The sequence below is a fragment of the Myodes glareolus genome, chromosome 27 (assembly GCF_982192425.1).
Source record: "Myodes glareolus chromosome 27, mMyoGla1.1, whole genome shotgun sequence".
Taxonomy (NCBI): domain Eukaryota; kingdom Metazoa; phylum Chordata; class Mammalia; order Rodentia; family Cricetidae; genus Myodes; species Myodes glareolus.
In genome coordinates this window covers 43,396,675-43,418,999 of record NC_142052.1, presented here as the reverse complement: position 1 = coordinate 43,418,999, position 22,325 = coordinate 43,396,675, and the positions used below count along the sequence as shown (strand labels likewise).

General features: G+C 44.1%; 2 protein-coding genes and 1 long non-coding RNA gene across 8 annotated transcripts in view; 2 read left to right on the top strand and 1 right to left on the bottom strand.

Annotated features, from left to right (window-relative positions):
• Hycc2 (hyccin PI4KA lipid kinase complex subunit 2) overlaps positions 1-13,481 on the top strand; it is a 53,197-nt gene extending 39,716 nt beyond the window's left edge. For 3 of the 4 annotated variants that reach the window (XM_048428754.3, XM_048428755.3, XM_048428757.3), the window contains 2 exons: positions 470-631; positions 5,768-13,481. In XM_048428754.3, coding sequence (XP_048284711.1) covers positions 470-631; positions 5,768-6,369 — 764 coding nt within the window. In that variant the 3' untranslated portion in view covers positions 6,370-13,481. The remainder of the gene's footprint in view (positions 1-469; positions 632-5,767) is intronic. The other variant, XM_048428756.3, reaches the window with a different exon arrangement.
• LOC125396740 (uncharacterized) lies at positions 4,039-20,950 on the bottom strand. 2 transcript variants are annotated; one of them, XR_015736878.1, is made up of 3 exons: positions 17,413-20,950; positions 16,434-16,631; positions 4,039-8,717 (listed from the first exon to the last, which is right to left on the bottom strand). It is a non-coding gene; the product is annotated as an uncharacterized LOC125396740 (long non-coding RNA). The 2 variants fall into 2 exon arrangements; XR_015736879.1 differs by having other exon boundaries at positions 17,429-20,950.
• A 623-nt stretch (positions 20,951-21,573) lies between these two features.
• Positions 21,574-22,325, top strand: part of Orc2 (origin recognition complex subunit 2) — a 35,459-nt gene continuing 34,707 nt past the window's right edge. Inside the window, exon 1 of one of the 2 annotated variants that reach the window (XM_085684240.2) lies at positions 21,574-21,713. The gene's annotated coding sequence lies outside the window, so the exon portion shown is untranslated. The remainder of the gene's footprint in view (positions 21,714-22,325) is intronic. The other variant, XM_085684241.2, reaches the window with a different exon arrangement.

Sequence of the window (22,325 nt, the reverse complement as noted above, 5' to 3'; positions counted from 1 at the left end):
AATGAAAATCGGGGACAGTGTTGCTTTTAAACTTGTTAACTGGGAAAAGGTACATGTATGAGCACTGTGGGAGAAAACCATGACTGGTCCAGCTACCTGTATGATACACGCTATCCACAAAAGAATTGGTTCTTATTTTTGGATTTTTATATTTGCTTTTTCTTTTTTTTCCCCCCTAAGAACCGAACCCAGCAGTATTTTGTGGACATGCTCCTGAAGAGTCAGGCTGTCTTGCTTATGAGACGTCATCATTTTTAACGATCCCTGTTTTTTTTCCCTATTCATTTGCGAACCTCACATTGTTCATCTGCTGCCTTATGTGTGTGTGAGCTGTGCACACACATGTAACTATAGAGATAGTGTTTGTGTTGATATCATATCCTATGTACATGCTGTCTGCCTGGGTCAGAATGCTCAGAAGAGGACGGAGCAGCACAGAAGTACTAAAATGTTATATGTTGAATCCCAGATGGCTTTGACTTCTCAAACGAGGCTGACTCGAGTATTCCCGGCTCCCCGATCCAACACGGCTCCACTGACCTAGGGATCATACGTGTGCGAGAGGGGGAGGTGCGCAGGACCCCTGAGCATGGCTCGCCGGAGCCCACCTCGGCAGCAGCCACCACAGAGGGTAGGACAGAGATGAGGAGGCAGGAGTCAGTGAGGCAGTTGCTGGAGGAGGACCTTTCCGTTGTAGTGTGTGTCTCCACTGCCCTGGGTGTACTAGCTCCTCTTTGCAAAGCAGCCCTCCTTCCCTGTGCCTAGCACCAGGTTAGGTGCGATCTTCAGTTGCCATTTGTGCTGGCCTGGAGTCTGCATCCCTGTGTCACCAGACGGCGGCTTGGCATGGCTACTAACAAGGCAGAGCCTGGATGAAAAGTCTGCAAACGCTTGGAGGCTTTCATTACTGAGCATGTTTTATTCTGACACAGGAAAGAATGCACCCAATGGTCATGAGCATTATTCGTCCGTACTAATGTGCACACAGGATGGTTTCTTCTGTAAAAGTCTGTGAAGAGAGTTAAATACAAGTCCACGTAAGAAACCAAAGTGGAGCTGGCATTGACCTGTGTTCCTAGGGTATCTCCCTTCTCTGACTGAGCGCTGGAACCGGCCGGCTTTCGACAGCTGGACTAAATTCCTAATAAATTGCTGACATCTTCTCTATGACTGCTGGTCCCGAAGCGTTGTGCCCTCCATGTGTTTATGAATAGTGGTGATAGCCCCAGACAGATGAAGCGTGTGGTTTGCAGGTCATGAGCAGAGCAGAGCTTTGTCCTCTCCCGTGTAGGTGTTGGCAGAGAAGAGCCCTGTGCCCCAGCACTGCCGCTGTGCATGGAACGCCACAGGAGTTAGCTTTGTGGAAGAGAGAACTGTAGCCAGTAGCCCCTGGAGGACTTCTGTAAAACTACACTAGTACATCTCCGAGTGCCCTTAAAAGAGACCAACTCTTCATACTTAAAGGCCAAATACATAAAATATTTACTTTCTACCCTAAGGAAGTATCTTTCTCTTTGGTATACTACAACTTTGAGCATGCTCAGTAAGAATCTAAATGTACCCTTGGTTCCTCACCCGTTTTCCCAGTTGTCTTTACTTCATGTAACACCGCATGTGCATGGCCCACTGCCCCAAAGGTGACCCTGCTGTAGAGACCCCTGGCGTGCCTGTGGAGGGTGTGCCTTCCCTCTGGTCTTTTTCCTATCTCTCTGTCTAACCCCTAGCAGCAATTAGAACTATCTTGTCTAAATGAAAAATAGATATAAAATTAGTAGATTTTTGGAACCTAGAGTGGATCCAAACTAAACAACAATCTGTTTTTCATTATTGGTGGCTAAATAAACCATTTTCTGTTTATGTATAATTGTTGTTAGGATGTTGAGAGTATTTGTGCTAAAAATAACACCATATTAACATTGAAATTCTTGCCTGTTTGACACTAGGCTAAAGCATCACTTCTAATTAGTCAGTCATATGCTTTGAAAAAGGAACTAAGGGGCTGGAGAGATGGCTCAGTGGTTAAGAGCACTGACTGCTCTTCCAGAGGACCTGGGTTCAATTCCCAGCACCCACATGGCAGTCACAACTATCTGAAAATCCAGTTGAAGGGGATCTGACACCTTCACACCCAATGCACATAAAATAAAGTTAAATAAATAAAAAAAAGAAAAAGGAACCAAAACGGTAATTTATTTTTGATGTCTTCTTTAACTATATTAAGTCCCCTATTATTGTTAATATTTTAGTTTGGGATACTGTGCAGGGGTGTATAGACCAAGGACAGTGAATATCTTTAGCTTGAAGCTGGGTGTGGTGGCGCCTCTGCTCCTCACTGAGGAGACTCAAGGCCAGCCTACACTCTTGTGCATTCCAGACCAGCCAGCGCAGACAGGCAGACAGAGATGGAGAGTCCCTGTCTCACAAAAGGACAAGATAATTTTATCTCTTAACCTGGGGTAGTTGTGGGTTTAAACAAGTGTTCGTAGGTGAGAAGTTAGGGAACGTGCTGTGGACAGAAAGGTCCAGCTGTGTGTCTTGGAGTCATGCGTGTTGTCACCTACAGAAAAGCTACAACAGGAAGCATGTTCTGAGACTCAGTTGCATATTTCCCTGGGGGTTTCTGTTGGTGGTGGTTTGGTTTTGGTTTTTTGAGAACGGGTTTCTCTGTGTAGTCCTGGGTGTCCTGGAATTCTCTCTGTAGACCAGGCCAGGTCAGAGATCCACCTGCCGCCACCTCCCGAGTGCTGGGATTAAAGGTGTGCACCACTACACAGTATCCTTCGAGGGTTTTTAAGACAGAGAAAAGGAAATTAATTAACATTTATGAGAATTTTGTTCATTCACTAAAACCCTGAAGCTTTTATTATCACATATATAATGTACTCTAAAGGAAAATATATTTATAGTAATGTTTTTACAATAAAAATGTGTTTATTAGGGTAGGCAAAATTGTTAAGTTGTTAAAGGTGTTTGCCCTACAAGCCTGAGGATCTGAGTGTGCTGTAGATCCCGTGTGTAGTTAGAGACACTGAGGATGAGTGTGCTGTAGATCCCGTGTGCAGTTAGAGACACTGAGGATCTGAATGTGCTGTAGATCCCATGTGCAGTTAGACAGACACTGAGGATCTGAGTGTGCTGTAGATCCCGTGTATAGTTAGAGACACTGAGGATCTGAGTGTGCTGTAGATCCCGTGTGCAGTTAGAGACACTGAGGATCTGAATGTGCTGTAGATCCCATGTGCAGTTAGACAGACACTGAGGATGAGTGTGCTGTAGATCCCGTGTGCAGTTAGAGACACTGAGGATCTGAGTGTGCTGTAGATCCCGTGTGTAGTTAGACAGACACTGAGGATCTGAGTGTGCTGTAGATCCCGTGTGTAGTTAGACAGACACTGAGGATCTGAGTGTGCTGTAGATCCCGTGTGTAGTTAGACAGACATTGAGGATCTGAGTGTGCTGTAGATCCCGTGTGCAGTTAGAGACACTGAGGATCTGAGTGTGCTGTAGATCCCGTGTGCAGCTAGAGACACTGAGGATCTGAGTGTGCTGTAGATCCCGTGTGCAGTTAGACAGACACTGAGGATCTGAGTGTGCTGTAGATCCCGTGTGTAGTTAGACAGACACTGAGGATCTGAGTGTGCTGTAGATCCCGTGTGCAGTTAGACAGACACTGAAGATCTGAGTGTGCTGTAGATCCCGTGTGCAGCTAGAGACACTGAGGATCTGAGTGTGCTGTAGATCCCGTGTGCAGTTAGACAGACACTGAGGATCTGAGTGTGCTGTAGATCCCGTGTGCAGTTAGACAGACACTGAAGATCTGAGTGTGCTGTAGATCCCGTGTGCAGTTAGACAGAGACACTGAAGATCTGAGTGTGCTGTAGATCCCGTGTGCAGTTAGACAGACACTGAGGATCTGAGTGTGCTGTAGATCCCGTGTGCAGTTAGACAGAGACAGAGAGCACCAACCCTACAGGTGTGCTCTGACCTCCACAGACACAGACACAGAAGACACTGATACAAATACAATCAAAATAGTAATAAAATTTTAAAAATTCATTTGTTTACTATATGTTTAAATTCAAGGAAGACTTTAAGATAGCGCCTTGATTTATGTATGATCAATGTTGTATTAAATTGAAATAGCATTTCTAGTATATAAATAATAGTAGAGTCTCCTGCATGGTGCTTTCTATGTTATCTCCCTCTTACAGCCAGATTGCTTGGGCACCATATCTGCATGCAGCAAGATTCAAACCAACACTAAGTCTCTCAGTCTCCTGTCCTCACCACTTAGATAAACTCAATCCAGTTTAATATTAATACTTCTGAATATTTGGAATTATTTATACTGCTTATAAGTCAATTATTAAAAGAGGTAATGTAAACCTGACCTAAAGTTGCCATTTCCGAGGTGCGTGGTGCTCGGGTCTCCTGCAGGGGCTGAGAGAACTGGTGTCACTTGCTTTTCTTTTTTCTGTAAATGGATTTCCACATGGCTTTGCATGGTGATTTAACATCAAATCGCTGTAGATATTAATGTCTGTATTTACACTTGTATACACTTATGGAACAAATTGTCTTTCGCTTTAAGGATGCCTAATTTGATTCTTTTTTAGAAGTAAAATCCATGTGAAGAAATGTAGCTAAAAATATTTTTATTTTCCCAGGTACTATGTTAAGTAGAAGAATATGTTGAATATGTACATTTTGCTTAGGTAACCTGTATCTGAAAGTAGTATTTAGATTTTCCCTAACATTTTACCTTTACTATCATGTTAATATCTGTTTTATAGATTCAAGTTTTCTTTCAGTCTGGGAAAATGTTTTCAGTTTTTGAAAGAAGAAAACATTAATTTTGAGACTACTCGATCATACCCTTCAGTAAGAGAATGGGGCTGTCTGGAAACTGCAACCTCATTATATTACACACAGTCCTCATCTCACAGAACTCCAGGAGAAGATGTTCTGAGTGCAGTGTCTGTGAATGTGACCGCACTCAGTCTCCTGTCAAGGCCGTGCTGGGCGGTGGTGGTGCACGCCTTTAACCTTAGCACTCAGGAGGCTGAGGCCAGCCTGGTCTACAGAGCGAGTTCCAGGACAGCTAAGACTGTTAAACAGTGAAACCTTGTCTCGAAAAAAGAAAAAGTAAACTGTTAGGAAATATAAAATATAGACATATGCCTGCCGGTGCCCTTTGCACCTCACAATCAGTATATCCTTTATGCTGATTGACTCGGGAAATATGAAAACCAATATGCAGGGTGTGTCCGTGAGACAAGATGGGATTGTAGTTATCAAAGCAACATCGTTTTTTAGCTGAGTTGGCAAATTTAGTAGATGAGAAAAGGAAATACTATTAAAAAGCTATGTAAATGCAGTTGCTGCCAAATAAATAACGCATTTCTATTATAACTGAAAAGGTTTGGCCTGTAGGCCTAAATAACTTGGTATGGTTCTGGGGATTCCTGTTGTACAAGCAAGAAATGAATTTTGTTTTAAAACATGTAGATACAGTGACTTCAAGTGGATAGCAGTATGTTTTTACAGTGCTGTATTTTAGTTTTCTGTGTCTAGATGCTGACAGTTCACTAGTTCACGTTTGCGGGTAGTTTCCCAAGATCAGGACATATAAAGATGAAGACGAGCGTGTTAATTCTGTGTGGAGGTCTGTGACCCGAAGGTCGTTACAAACGTAGTGACGTTGACGAGAGCAGGTCAGTGCTCTGTGCCCATCCGGCCGTTGTTGAGTCTGTCTGCTTTCTTTTAGATGCTGAGGCTCTCAATGGCGGCGAGGACTCTGTAAACGTGAATGATGCAGACGAGGGATTCTCATCAGGGGCTTCGCTCAGCAGCCAGCCACATGGGACCAAAGCGACGTCCTCGTCTCAGAGGGGAGGAAGCTTACGGAAAGTAGCCGCGGGGCGATCCGCCAAAGATAAGGAAACCGCGGCTGCCGTCAAATCCAGTGAGAGCCCTCGCGATTCCGTAGTTCGCAGGCAGTTTGTACAGCCAGCCGATCTTAGTTTAGATTCAGTGGAGCTGACGCCAATGAAGAAACACCTGAGCCTGCCTGCCGGCCAGGTGGTGCCAAAAACCAATAGCTTAAGTCTAATTCGGACAGCCAGCGCTTCCTCGAGTAAATCGTTTGACTATGTAAACGGCAGTCAAGCCGGTACCAGCGTCGGGGTCGGCACTGAGGGGGTGACTAACCTAGCAGCCACAAATGCCAATCGATACTCAGCCATCAGCCTCCAGGAAGACCGGCTAGGGCATGCTGGTGAAGGCAAAGAGCTCCTCAGCCCAGGAGCCCCCCTAACAAAGCAGTCCCGATCCCCGAGTTTCAATATGCAGCTAATATCCCAGGTGTAGTTCTGATGACCCCCCATTCCGCTTCCCTTTTAAACTGAACATTTCATTGTGCAAGACCCTTCATCCCACATTGTGAAGAAATGTCCTTGTACTCAGATCTGATTTAGCGTAGGTATCTTCATACTGTGTTTTGTATGGAAACAGCAATAAGGTTTTCTCTCCCCTTTCATTTTTCTCCACCTATTCCTTGTAAATGTGTTTGTGAAGCTGTGTAAAATGTTTGCCTTTTCCACGCCTTCCTTTCTCCTTGGGTAACGTGCAATCTGTCGTAGGCTGATCGGGACTGAGGAGGTGATAGAGGAAATGGTGTATGATCCCTATGAAGTGATCCTTGGGCTTTTGTTTTAAAACAAAACGGGTTTGTTCACATAATCTATGGAACTATGAAGATAACTGGATCATATTTTTTTTTCTCTCTTAACCAGGAGTGCCTCAGAGATTCTGCTATGACTTTGGACTTCTCTGAGTCTGTGCAATTTTATAGTCTTGAGAAGCATGGGGAAGGTGGTAGACCACTGCAGTGTTTCATTAGATGAGACTAGCTGCCCCCTTCCCTTGATCCCAAGATCATAATGTGTAGTTATTGAGGCATTTAGTCAACTTGTGAGCACCTCCACCGGAGGGTGGGGCTCTGAGTTGACTGTATAACTAATAATGCACTTTCTCAATGGCTCTGCAGTCATCGGCATGTCTTCCCTCTTCCCACTCGGACTTAGGGACATTTCTGCCCTTAAAGTTTGAACTAACAAATCAGAGACTCCAAGGGGCATGTTCTATTTCCTGGGAATGATTGACACTTTGGTGCTGGGGTTTCGTGGGGGGAAGGGTGCTTTGTTTGGTTTGTGTGAGAGTGTATGTGAGGTGAGGTTTTAACTGTTTCCTTCTTTTCCTTTGTGAGCTGATGATGACTGAAGTAGGAACCGTGCGTCTTCAGGTAAAGAGGGGGATTTCTCGGTCCACTTTCTGTGACGTCAGGCTATCGGAGAATCCCTTTCAGCTGCTTCCCAGATGTACCTAAATTCAGTCAGATAGTGGATAAAGAAGCCTAAAGTCCTGAGATGGTATGCTCCGAGGACATACATCAGGACAGATAATTGGCTGAGAACACTGCTGCTTCAATGTGACACATTTTTATAGAACATTTCTACCAGAGGGTACTGACCTGATTTCTCCACAAGGACCACACTGCCTTTGTGTTTAATGCAATTTGTGTATCTTCTGATTATCTGCAAAGTTTCTCGTTTTTATAAAACTTTGAAATCACGCCAGTAAGCTCGATGTTGAATGTATGTAAGTAGCATTTGGTGACTGCTAAGAGGCTACAAAAATGCATTATTGGTTCAGTTCTTTTGTTGTGATTTGGTTGGGAAAGACTTTCTTATAATCTCTTCTGGGTCTCAGGCTTTGTTTGAAAAAGAAGGGAATGTATTGGGATTTTGAAAATCAGTGTTGTGTCTTCACCTGCTGTCCATCTCCAAACCGTGAGTTACACACACCCTTGTACATGTAGACATTCTATGTATTATTGTGAAAGAAAAATATACTGCCTTTATTGAAAGCAAGTGTTCTCTTAATTGACAAAGTTGTTTTATCTCTATTTATGGTAGAATTTGATAAATTAACCAGGAAAACGCCTCTCAATTTTTTCGCACGTAAACCACCACGGCTTTTGGAAGAGTCGTCTGTCTGTGTGTCTGACTGTCCAGGGGGCCTCATGTTAGACTATCCTTGATTGGATCTGATGGTCTACAAAATGGAAAACTAGAACCTCAGCGATTATTCACATCATTGCCAAAATTTGAGGAAAAACTAAAAGCTGAAACATGATTGATTGATTTTTACAATATGATATGATATGATATGATATGCAGCTATCACAGGCACATTTCAGTCCTGTTTCTACTCATTTCACTGATGTTGAGTAAACTGGAAAATTATAAAGCAGTGGAAACTGGAGAAGTCAACTCTTTCTAACATACTAAACAGAAGAGGTTTCTAGTGCATGAAGGATGGTGTCTGTACAGCAACACGCGTGTCGGAGGTGTCGGTCGCTGTGCAGCAGCACGCGTGTGGAAGGTGTCCATCACTGTACGACAGCACGCATGTAAAAAGTGTCCATCACTGTACGGCAGCACGCGTGTGGAAAATGTCGGCCACTGTACAGCAACACGCGTGTCGGAGGTGTCGGTCGCTGTACGGCAGCACACGTATGGAAGGTGTCGGCCGCTGTACGGCAGCACGCGTGTGGGAGGTGTCAGTCGCTGTACGGCAGCAGCACCTGGTTATGGAAGAGGCTGTGGGCTCAAGTACACATCATCTTAGTGTTGGCATCTGAGTCAGCATTTCAGCTAAAGCACAAAAGATGTGAAATCATAGCATAAGCCGTAGTAAACACAAGAAAATGTCTTTTAATTAGAAATGTCATAACTTTAATGTTGGTTTTAAGATACTTTCTGAGTGTGTGGTGGCACACACCCTTAGTCCCAGCCCTCTGTGTTCAAGGTCACCCTGGTCTAGGGAGTGAGTTCCAGGACAGCCAGGGCTACACAGAGAAACCCTGTCTTACAAAACCAAAAGGAGAAAAGTCCATCCTACGAGACTTTCATTTATTGCTATGTATATTTTGCATATACATATATATGACCCTGTAACATTTGAATCCTGTTCTCTGAGCTGTGATTCAGTCTCGGTAAAAAAAAAAAAAAAAAAAAAAAAAAAATCCCTCATTTACACTTTATAGCCATGGTCTTAGGTAATAGTTCAAATGAAATAAGTTAAACCGTCCAGTTTTCTAAGACTCTTTCTAACTGCTGTGTGTTTCCAGCATCTGATTTAAAATGGTTTTTGTTCAGTTATACAGCACCTGTTACACGTCAGCCAGAAGTGTCCATTCTCTATCCTTAACTTCCCATTGCTGCTTCTCGGCTTCCGTAAAGCTTCGTCCCACTAATAGAAAGCCGATTGGTGCCATCTGCGCCAGGCCAGATTAAAGAGTTGAGCACCTGAGGGTTTAGGAGTTCTTCAGTGTGACTTTACATTAATGTTACTAATAAGAAAACTAAAATGTACAGCAGAAAGGTAACTTAGAAGTAAGGCTTTAAAATATGAAAACTTGGGCTGGAAAGATGGCTCAGAGGTTAAGAGCACTGACTGCTCTTCCAGAGGTCCTGAGTTCAATTCCCAGCAACCACATGGTGGCTCACAACCATCTATAATGAGATCTGATGCCTTCTTCTGGCATGCAGGCAGACATAGAAGGAATGTTGTATACATAATAAATAAATCTTTAAAAAATAAAATAAAATAAAATATGAAAACTTATTAAAAAGCCAGGGAGTTAATAGCTGTCATCTAAAATCCTGTTCCTTTACTAACACCCTCCGGTTTCCAGCTTGCTATTCTGTGCCTGTCTAGTGCAGATCAGAATTGCTGTGTTAGGAGAAACCTAAGGGATGACCTGGCTGCTCTTTCTGCCATACACACACCTTCACCGTCAGGAAACTGAGGCACACAGAGGCTATGAAGTAAGGTCCATTGCTAAGAAGCAGAGCCATAATCAAACCTTGACCCTGGTCAGCGGCATAGCCACACCCATTGTCTCTTGTTACCCAAACTTGGTAAATGTATATGCGATACTTTTCCATTTCTGCAGTTTCTCGGTTTCTGGTCTAGCAGTTGGTGAACACATTAAGGAAAGTATTAATTCCAGAAAAGAATGTAAAATAACAGAGATGGGGATATAGTGCTCAAACGTAGACACCTGGGCAGTACATTATTCTTCTCTAATTTATGCCTTATGAATTCTCTGCCACACAACAGTTCTATGCTGCCATGTTAGTTGTATTTGTGGGGATTTGTTTGTTATAAAATAGACCCAACGAGATGACTTTGATCAGTGTTGTAACGATTTGAGAGTGAGTTTAAATCAGCCCGTTTTCAGTCACCAAGGACACACTGTGGAGAGCAAAGTAAAGATAAATTCGATCCCATTCAGTCCTAAGCTGGAGAGACGCTGTTCCTTACTGTGCTTAGAGCAGATAAAAGCAGTATTTGTTGTGTGGTTGGAACGGGTTTGCAGGAAGTGTGAAGCCTATGATCCCATGAGCAGTGGCCTCTGTCACTTAGGACAGACACTGTATGAACGCAGCACTGTGTAAACTCCGTGTCTGCAAGACGCCAGGATACTGAGGAGAACGCCTCCAGGTTGCTTTTGTTTGCACTGCTTCTGTGGGCACCCTAATGCGGTAGTGTGTGTTCCCCACCTTGTCTCATGTGGTTTCTCTCGTCCACTTTTGAGGGACTTCAGGTGTTGATAACTGACGGTCTCATCTAATTCACCGCATGTTCATCTATAAATAAAAATACTAGTTTTTGTTTTTATGGGTAGGGTAGCACACTGTAAAACACCAAGAAGGAAGGATCACTCCATTTCTCAACTTGGATTATATTATAAAGGGTTTTTTTTTTAACCAAAAAGCTTAGTATTTCAATTATATATTGTTTTTCCGTTTAAAAGGAACAGTATGTTCTACTGGTGACTAGAAACGCCACGGGGCTCCGAGCGGATTTTCTGCACTGTGGTTAAATGATGCCGTTGGAGCGAGAGGCTTTTCTCTTTCGAGCCGAGTGACTACTGTTGTTCCGTCACCAAGTTGTACTTACTGTAATATTTCAATTTTCTTAAAGTGGTTTTCAAAAATAAGTGATTCGAAGACTACCAATTGACAGCTTAACCTCTTAAAAACAGAGTATTTGCCAGATTGTTTAAGCATGAAATACAATGTAAAATAATATTAATAAAATCCCGAATCATCAGATTGGTACAATTTTCCATGCTAATGCGGTGAGATAACCCTTAGTATGGTTTATGCAGTGTGAATCTAACGGGTAGCATCACCCTAGTGCTGACCTGCAGAGAACCCGTTGTTCATGGAGGGGCACAGCCCCGCCTCCCTGTCTAGCCCGGAGCACACACTGCAAAGTCTTGCTTTTTTCCCGGCAGTATTTTTGTAACATTAGACGTTTGTCCTATGAGAAGTGTATATAAGACCAGATACAGGATACAGTTTCTCAGAAATGTAGAATGACGTGAAGTAACGGGCAGCATAGTACAGAAATGAGAGTCCCTATGTGGGCTTTGTTTCTGAACATGAAGAAGATGGGTTCATGATGTTTACAGACTAAGGCATATTCCTATGTCTGATATCACATTACTACATTTAACGTGGTTTAACAAAAAAGTAGAATCAAGTGTATGGTCAGGTATAAATGAGTCTGTTTTTAAAATTGTGTACCTGGAGGTAGGCCTAATAGATCTTTGTGTTTACAGAGAGAACTGAGCCTAATTGAATGATCTGTCCCCATCTACCGAGTGGCTGTGTGGTTTGCTGTGTTCAGTGGTGATCCTATCAGGAGATGTTTTTATGTCTTCATCAGTTACAAAATTTACCAAAGAAAATGTCACCAAAATTATTTTCAAAACGTCTATTAAGTAACTTAGCCCCTTTAATGCAGTTGCTTTCTAACACCAAAGGGAGCAAGGAATACATAATTGGAACCAGAGACACAAATACAGTAATAGACAAACAAGATTCTGTGTTTATCCTTATAGCAGTGAGATGGCAGTGCTCCAAGAGAAGTACCAGTTAGAGCATAAGTTGTATTCCTTATGACATATTTTATTAAAATTAGGGATTTGGCTTGTCAGTTTTGGATATTAAGGGGGAAGCCCCTTGAACTGGCATGTTGTATGTTATGGATTGTTTAGGTAAATTATAGGGGAATTTCCTGAAAGGAGCTCCTCGGCGGGCAGAGGCATTTGTTTCTGGTGTGATGTTAGCTGAACTGGTACGGTTGGTTCACACTGATGTATGTACATGTTCACTCTTGCTGCTCTTTCCTTTGTATTAAAAACATGATTGGCATAAAGGAAGCTAAAGCATCTGCTATAAAACACGTAGGCCGAAAAGATCTGAAGGGTTTAATTTGTGTAATGATTTCTTAAATCAAGAAACACGGTGTTTTAAAACTGCTATTCAAACAATAGCAGTTTTATTTTTTAAATTCAATTCCTTTTCTTTTTTAAATACATTATAGTTAATAAATATTGGATGGGGCATGGTGGCACATGTCTTTCATCCCAGCACTTGAGAGGCAGAGGTTGACAGTTCTTTGTGAGTTCAAGGCCAGCCTGGTCTATGTAATGAATTCCAGAATAGCCTGGCCTATATAATGAGATCCTATCTGGAAAAACAAAAAACAAAAAAACCCAAGAATGTATTTTCAGAAGAGAAGATTGGCTTTCAAATAATGACTGATATGGTTTCGGTTTTTTAAATTACCTAAATGGAATGCAAAGATATGTTCCATGTGATATTAGCAATGTTTGAACTCTCTCCTGTGTTGTACATCGTATCTTTTTGGTTGTTCTAACATTAGGCAGGCTTTATTAAATTCAGTGTAAAATTGGCTGAAAGAAACTGTCTTAGCAGTGTGAGGGTTTTATTACCTTGGTTGTATGTAATGTGGTTTCTGTAACAGGCAAACGGAATATCCCGCTTTCATTATTTGTTTCCTAAGAGGATATATTAGATCAGCTTCTTCTTGTTGTTAACTAACGTCAATTTGTAGCTTGTATAAACTTCTCAAATATTGGTGGGATTCTGCTGGTGAAAATACTGGACAGACATACAAAAAGTATGATCTTTACTGACGAGTGTCCTTTCAATCTAGGACAAAAAGAAAGATTGTTTTTTTTTTTCCCCCAGAGCTGAAGAAAAAAATAAACACACATCTAAGATCATGTGTATTGGTGCATGTGAGCCATTATCCTGTCTGATCGAATGGATTCATGCTGTTGATTGTTGAAATGTGAAATGTGGTACCTGTTGAACTTGTAAATATCTGCCAGAGATGAAAAAATATATTAAGTTATTGTAAATAAAGATGTAAAAAATTCAGTATCAGTCTGCGGTGCAGAAACATAACATCTCAGATGTTAAATATCGTGTCTCTTGAGGGATGTGTCATGTCTCCCTTGATGTATCTAGCTACATTGAGAATGTAAATTTTCTTTTGTACAGTGTAAAAATACAGCTTTATTTGGCTTTTAAGTGGATTTCCCTGAGTTTGTTTTTATCTTACCTTAGTTTTATACTTCACCACAGCCCTTCTCGTTGTATTTTAAATGCCATTTTACTCATGTGTGTGTGAATTTGTTTTGTTTTATTTGAGACAGGGTCTCACTGTGTAGCCCTGGCTGGCCTATAACTCCATATGTAGACCCGGCTGACATGTAACTCAGACCTACCTACCTCTGCCTCCCATGTGCTGGCATTAAAAGCATACACCATCACACCTGCTAGGTATATCTGAGTTTTCAATATATATCTTATTAGAGTAAGGTAACACATTAACATTATACAACACCAGGAAATGTCACAGACAAAAGCTGGGGTGGCACACACCTACAACCAGACATACCAGGAGGTTAAGGCAGGAGAACCGCCGTCAGGTCAGCCTGGGCTACAGAATGAGAAAGTTCCTTTCAAAACAAGGTTAGGGCCAGCAGAGAAGCCTTATCTGGTAAAGATGTTTGCTTCCAAACCTGATGGCCCGAGTCTAACCACTGGGAAGTTTTACTGTAACCTCCACACCCATAGACATGATGAATAATTTTTCAATTGTAAAAGCAGAAGTGAAATTAGTTCATTAAATATATAGGATAACGATACATTTCTATATGCTAATTGTAAGGACACAAATTTAACACTAAAATAACCAAATGTAAGGAGATCAAAGCTTTAAGATTAAACAGATTATCCAGGCAGTGGTGGCACACACCTTTAATCCCAGCAGAGACAGGCAGATTGAGTTAGAAGCCATCCTGGTCTACAGAGAAAGTTCCAGGACAGCCTGGGCAGTTACACAGAGAAACCCTGTCTCAAAAAACAACCAAAGCTGGGCGGTGGTGGCTCAGTCTTTAGTCTGAGCACGGGAGGCAGAGGCAGGCGGATCTCTGTGAGTTTGAGGCTAGCCTGGTCTATGAGAGCTAGTTCCAGGACAGGCACCAAACCTACACAGAGAAACCCTGTCTCCAAAAAAAAAGGGGGGGGGGGGGCTGGAGAGATGGCTCAATGGTTAAGAGCTCTGGCTGATCTTCCAAAGTTCAATTCCCAGTAACCGCATGGTGGCTCACAACCATCTGTAATGAGGTCTGGTGCCCTCTTCTGGCCTGCAGGCATACATGCAGACAGACTATTGTATACATAATAAAAATAAATAAATATTAAAAAAAACAAATAAAATGTTAGGCAGAATAAACAGAGATACAAAAGAAATACAGAGACATAGGATAGTGTTGGGAGCTATAGATCCCTGGCCCCTTGACTTCCTTTGCCCACAGCTGCTCTGAGCATGAGACCCAGATGGCAGGCTGATTAGAGACCCACAGCTGAAAGATCCTGAGAGCTGGGCGTGGCTAAGAATTCCTATATAAGCTGCTTCTGCGGACAATAAGTGGGGCATTTGGCATTCTTGTGTCAGGGATGACCTGTGTCCATGTCTCTGCCTATGTGTTTTTAAGTCTCCAGCTTAGTTCCCGGCTCACGTCCCGTGTTGTAGTGGCACGGGCGCTACAGGACAGAACAGGACCATTCAGAGTGTTCCAGGATGGTAACCAGGAGGGCAAGTCAGTGAATACTGAATGTGCCTGTGTTTATTTCTCATGATCTTTACCCCAGTCCACAAAAGGGAAACAAAGCAAAAGACTTTTTTTATCATGATACAAGGAACCAACAAAATGATTATGATCTTAATACCCCAAATACCAAATAACCACACCCTATGTCAAGATATCTTTATTAGTAGTTACACCTTCTGTCAAACCTCTTTATCAGTAGCCTTCATAGGCTTAAACTCTCTGACCTTTAGTCAAGATGGAATGAATCCACTTCTGTGGGCTCCCACAAGAAACAGCAGTGTATTTATGCGAGAAATGACTGTGACAGATGTTTCTTTGCACAATGAAAAGTATCTTTGAGGTCTATAATTAGGAAATTGCCAAAGGGAATTTAAAATCTTAAGCTGTGGCTATGGTGATAGTGGTATAGTATGGTGTTTAGTGCTCTGTCAGAGTTGGATGAAGAGCTTACTAAAATTTTATTGATTAATATTAAGACTATGGACACAGCATAAGAGAGAATCTGATAACTTGCACTGTACACCTTAAAACACGCTCTTAGACCCTGAAACACCTTAGGCCCTCACATCTTAAGTTCTCATCTTTACATAAATAAACTTTAAACTACCTGTTCTTCCCCATCATTATGACCTCACCTTAACATTCAGGAGAAATCGGTTTTGTGAGTTTATCTTTTACCTGAGCCTGGTAACGAGGTCAATTGTGTCTAGACTTAGTATCGACTCTAGGAGATTGAGACCTGAGAAAACAGCTGGCAAAGTTACCAGTCGTCCAACTGCATCAGGGATCTTGAGAAGGATAAATTTTGCCTGAGTGAATGCTTAAAAAATGACAGAAACTCACTCGATTGGCTTCCTAGACAGCCACTCCCAGGGTCCTCCATAGTTGTTGAGGGCAGAGGCTTCAGGGCAACATCCATGGTTGGCAGCACAGAGCCTGCCAGGCTTCAGAAGCTCCTGTGTACTAGGTGTTTGTAGGAAGACCAGCCTGCTGTGGGACAATGGTTTTGTGCTTTGTAAAGATTTGTCACTTGTATTTTAATAAATCACTGATTGCCCAGTAGCCAGACAGCAAGTATAGGCGGGATGATGAGAACAGGAAAATTCTGGAAAGAGGAAAGGCTCAGTCTGCAGGCATCATCCAGACACAGAGGAAGCAAGATGTGACTGGCTCACCGATAAAGGTACCAAGCCACGTGGCTAACACAGACAAGAATTATGGATTAAGATGTAAGAATTAATGAATAAGAAGCCTGAACTAGTAGACCAGCCAGTTTATAACTAATGTAGACCTCTGTGTGTTTCTTTGGAACTGAACGGCTGCAGGACCAGGCGGGACAGAAACCTCTGGAACACCAGCCTACCTTGCCCTTGGCAATATGAGGCAGTCGATGCAATTATCCCATCATCCATGGTCTCAAGAGGTCTTTGCAGCAGTTGAGGTGAAGGAGTTTTTTGCTCGGTGCTTTCACTTATGAAGCGAGTTACGGGTAGAAGTTCTTCTGTTCCCATTCATCTTCTCTGGAGGAAATGGGGTTGCTGCCAGGAGCCGACTTGTCTCTCTGTTACAAAAAAAAACCCTTTTTAATTAAACATTTAAATGCCATATTTCCCAGATCTCTGAGCATCCAAGGGCTATCTGTTGGGTATGTGTGAGTTATGACTACAGTATAGGATCTGCCTGGAGAGCTGGATCCAAACTGAGCTGATTCTGAGTTAGCTTTTGTTAATCTGAAATAGATCTTTATAATTTATCATTATATAGAATAGATTTTAAAACAGAGTTAAATCACATATACAGTATGTTGTAACAGATCTAACCATATATCTTTAATCATCATTTAAAAGTACATACCAGCTGGGCAGTGGTGATGCACACCTTTAATCCCAGCACTCAGGAGGCAGAGGCAGGTGGATCTCTGTGAGTTCAACGTCAGCCTGGTCTACAAGAGCTAGTTCTGGGACAGGCTCCAAAGCTACAGAGAAACCCTGTCTCAAATAAGCAACTCCCCCCCCCCCCAAAAAAACCCAAGTATATATAAATTTAAAGTATCAGAGACTTGTTTTCTTAGTCTAGAAGGAGGTACAATGAACGGAGCTCATTAGGACTACTTAGAACATTTTTCTTTAACAGTAAGAGCATGGACACAAACATACAGTTGGATTTAAGTTACATACACCCATACCTACACACATACAGAGTTAAAGCTAGCTTATATTCACACACTTAGGGTTAAATCAAAAGTCACATGCACACACACACACATATATTAAACAGGAGCTGAGTGAAATATGAAGAAAAGGAAAACGCGTGTGTGTTGACATAGAGAAAGCTGACTTTACCGTCTCTGAAACGCACATGGTAGCAGAGAGAGGGAGGAGAATCCAAGAAGCCAGTGAACGAGAAAGCAGATTCCTTGCAGGTGGAAGGGAACAGATCTGCTGCAGGTGGAGCGGGCAGATGGGTGGGGTTCCTGCAAGCCAGTAGGGCAAACGAGAGCCAACAGGCAGCAGGTGGCAGGCAGGCAGGTGGGTGGGGTCCCTGCATGAAAGGAATGCCACAGTGGGGTCTTTCAAGGCTAATCCTCACGCAAACACGCCAAATGCAAAGAGTCAGTGTAATAGGTTAGAGACCCAGGAAAGACAGTGAACTGGCTCTGCCTAGTGGACATTTTTAAAAACAGCTAATGGCATAAAGGTGACTGGTGACAGGTGGTGCCATTACTGCCCTGGCGGGGGGGAGGGAGGGATGGTGCAGCTGTTGCAGGTGCTGCTTGCTTAGGGGCAGAGCTGCACAGGTCTGCAGCTCCTCCCTGTCCCAGTTGCCACCAAGGGCTGAGTGACCCAAGGGTGGCTTCAAACGTGGACACTCGTAGTAAAGAGGCCAACTAGGTCACTGGACCTGCCCCTATTTTCCCTTAGTCAAGATGGCAGCATTTGCATGGTCACCCTTAGCTAAGATGGTGTTTAGGCCATCGGCCCTGCCCTTAGTCAAGATGGTGCCTTCCCTGTAATTGGTAGGGACTGAGAGATACTGGGAGAGCTTCCGTTTTGCTTTTTGTTGTTGTTGATGGTGATGATGTGTAAGATTTTCTTGGAGCCCACTCCAGCAAGAATCAGCAAGGGGTACCTGGGAGGGGGCGCAAGGTTATAGAAAATGGCAGATTAAGAAACATGAAAACAGAAACATAGGATAGACGGGGAGGACTGAAGAGAATACCAAACAGCCCTGAGTTTATTTTTCAGCCATCATATATACTAATTACAGGTAAAAGGCAGCAGACTCCCTCCCTGCACCGTCCTTGGGAGGAAGCTCAAGCCGGTGCCCTATCTCATTCAGCTAAGCAGCTTCTCGCCTCTAACGAGGAGTGCATCATGGTGTATGCCAGCTCGAATCTTAATAGAAAAATGTGTTCTTTCATCTGGGCAAAAATGCTCTTTCTATGGACTGACACAGACGTTCCTCACAGCCCTCAAGGTTACTGGGTAAAGCTGAGCAGGCAAACTTAAATGACTTCTTTAAGTCGGAAATGACTCCAGATGGAAATGTGGGCTCCCACAAGATTTATTTATTTATTATTTATTCTATGTATACAAGTGTTCTGTCTGCCCAGAAGAGGGCAGGCATCCCATCTCACTACAGATGGTTTTGAGCCGCTGCTGCTGTAGCTGCTGGAAACTGAACTCAGAACCTTTGGAAGAGCTGCCAGTGCTGTTAATGTCTTAGCCATCTCGCCAGCGCCTTTTGGTTTTGTTTGTTTTGGTGCCCTCCCCCACAGGGTTTCTCTGTGTAACTGCCCTAGCTGTCCCGGAATTCACTTTGTAGACCAGGCTGGCCTCAGTCAGACACACTGAGTTCCACCTGCCTCTGCCTCCTGAGTGTGGGGATTAACGGTGCCCGACACCCTGCCCCCACCAGCCTCCACTTTGCTATGTTAAAAAGGCGCCTGGGTCTTCTCTCCCAGGGTTTGAGACTCAGCGCTTTACCCACCTATTTTCACTATTCCCGGGAAAGTTCTGCTTGACTTATTCAGGATGTAGGTTTCAGTTTAAAGGGAACTTTAAAGTTTCCTTTAAGGAAAATGTTTGACTCCTTTGGGTCTTTTAATTAGAGACTCCTGTGCTCCAGTGTCAAGGACACTGGTGTAACTTAGAAACCCTTTTGTGTGACTTGGAAGAATGTAATGCCTGTGAGACAGAAGTTTGTCACCTGATAGCTCTGATAAAGAGCGAGAATCAGCTACCAACCCAACTACCAACCTAGCCAGGGACAGGCCTTGATATGATTAAACAACAACAACAACAAAAAAAACCCAGCTAACCCTAAGGTGCTTGAATATGATAGCGAACCAGCCACAAGTTGTGAGCCCTGATGTTCCAAAGCCCAAGTCCCATGAAATGATACAAAAAATTGGAACTCTGTGAACATTCTTTAGGACCACACTGCCATGTTCCCTAGACATCTCATCTCTAGCCTGTGTGCTGATACCCCGATCATCAAAAGGACTTGAGACTGCGTTGCTCTGGCCTCAGAGACAGTTGGACTTACAGCACTGACTCTGGGCCCTACAGACCTGTCTGTCATTGCCAGCCCTTGGCCCCTGCTCTCAAAGACCTCCTGAATCCTCACCAGTGTCCAGTGTCAGCTTCCCAGCCTGCAAGCCTCCAGGGCCTCCTTACTGGAGAACATTTCCCAGTGGAACCCGCATCAGCATCTCTGTCCAAACTGTTCCCAGCTTGGAGAGATGTCTGTTTAACTTTTATAGTAACGTGACGTCATAAGAAATGTCTGTGTGGATGGGTGGTGGTAGTACTTTCCTTTAATTCCAGCAAGCAAAGGTAGGTGGATCTTTGAGTTCAATGCCAGCCTGGTCTACTACTCACTACGGAGTGAGTTCTGGGATAGCCATGGCTACACTGTGAAACACTGTCTTGAAAAAAAATAAATAAATATATAAAGTTTGGGTGAATAAACCAAGCGAATTTGAAAGAGAAATCTTACGCAGACTTTTGTTCACAGAAGCCAAAATAAGCAGTTAGTTAATGATCTTCCAAAAGTTACACATGTCTGGGAAAAGGCAAAGGGTTTTTTAAGTGGTCAGCATTTCCTGGACTAGCTTACTTATTTTTTTTTTAAGATTTATTTATTTATTGTATATAGTGTTCAGTCCACAGGCATGCCTACAGGTCAGAAGAGGGCACTAGATTTCATTACAGATGGTTTTTAGCTACCACGTGGTTGCGAATTGAACTCAGGACCTTTAAGAAGAGCAGGCAGTGCTCTTAACCACTGGGCCATCTCTCCAGTCCTGCTGGACGAGTTTAAAAGGCTTAACCTGGGACTGACTTAATAAACTCAAGCTGGTGACAGCCATGGTAACTTTGTACAAAATGGAGTTACTTCAGTAGCTATGATCCTAATTTAGCTGCTATGATTTTAATTTCCCAGCACCTCTCTATAGTTAGTAAGCACTGCTTTATTGTGGCTCTTTCTTCATACTATCTGGTCAGTATCTTCCCATTCCGAGGACAGAGGGATCTTTATTTACTCAAGAGTTGTATCCTTACTGCTGGGTACTAAGTGTGCTTTGTTTGAAATGATGTAATCCTGTTAGTGAACAAATACTGTCATGTATCCCAGCCAGGTTTCTTTTATTTTCTCTGTATAAGCCCCCCTTCCACCTTGTCTCTTCATTTCTTTTTCTTTCTTGCTTGCTTTGTTTTAGTTTTTCAAGACAGTTTCTCTGTAGCTTGGGAGCCTGTCCTGGAACTAGCTCTTGTAGACCAGGCTGGCCTCGAACTCACAGAGATCCTCCTGCCTCTGCCTCCCGAGTGCTGGGATTAAAGGCGTGCGCCACCACCGTCCCGCTTCGTCCCTTCCTTTCACTCACTGTAGGATCCTATCTTCATATTCAGGCTCCGGCTCCTCCATCCTGCAACCTTTGAGATCCCTTTGCGTCGGGGCTGGAAAGACAGCTCAGCGGTTAAGAGCAATGGTTGTTCCAATTCCCAGCACTCACATGGACACTCACAACTGTCTGTAACTCCAGTTCCAGGAGATCTGCCATCCTCACATCAATGCGCAAAAAATAAAATTAAATAAATTGTTTTAAAGAGAATATCCTTTTGCATCAAATAAGTTAAAGTGTATGCTGTTTTTTAATCCATTTTCATTATCTTCTCCCCCCACGGTGGCTAGGCTAACAACAACATTAAGATTGCCACAAAATAATCAAGCCAACGGGAACGGGACCCTAAGCCTCCAGACACCGACCTCACTCTCCAGTCCCTCCCCCGGAAACGGAAACGGAAGAGACGAGGAAAACCCGGAACCCAGTGTTTGGGGGGGCGAGGGGATCTGCTTTCCGGCGGAGCGCGGACCCCTGGCTCACGTCAACGGGCCCGCGGGGCCGTCGCTCTTGCCGCTTCGGCTCCTCATTGGCCGCCGGGGCGCCGCCAGGGGGCGGGGCCGGAGACTCGGCGTGCGGCGCGCTACTCGCGGCTCCGGGGTACGGCTCGCACCGCTCGGAGTTCCTCGGAGAAGTCGGTCCCGGTCGGCGGTCCTCGAGGCGGCGGGAGTCCTGCCTGGCGGGGCGTGGAGGCTTCACGGCCGTCCTCCTTCCCGCCGGCTCCGGACGCGTGAGGTAAGTCCCGGTGCGGCCCCGCTGCAGCCGCGACTCGCTGCTCGCTCCCCCAGGGCACCCGGCAGGCAGGGCCGCCGGCCTCGGTGCTCGCCCGCCGCAGAGGGCGATGCTGGGCGATGCTGGGGACGCAGCCTCACCAGTGCCTCCCCCGTGAGTGATGCTGGGCGATTCTGGGTGACGCTGGGCGACGCTGGGTGAATCCGGGGGACGCAGCCTCTCCGGTGCCTCCCCCGTGAGAAGCGCCGTCTGCGGAAGCCATGCGTCGGTCTGTCCTTTGGCTAGAGGTCTGCACGCAGCCTGCCGACTTCCCGGCTAGAGAATGATCAGGAGCCACTCAAATAGGAGAGGGAACTGCGGGGGATGTGTCCCGAGGGGTCGCGGGACGGTCCGGCTGCTAAAGGCTGTGCTGTCATCCCTGCCGGGTGCCCTAATGCTGCAGTTGCCTTGGGACAGCGCGTGGTTGTAAAAATGTTTTTATACTCCCGGAAGGAGGCGCGTTGCTACGGACGCTTGGTGTTGCTGTTTTGCCTTGTTGATCGTGCAGAACTGACCCTTTAACACCTAGATGCTCGCTGCGAATATCTGTATTTCATTGGTTGATTGTGGGGGTGT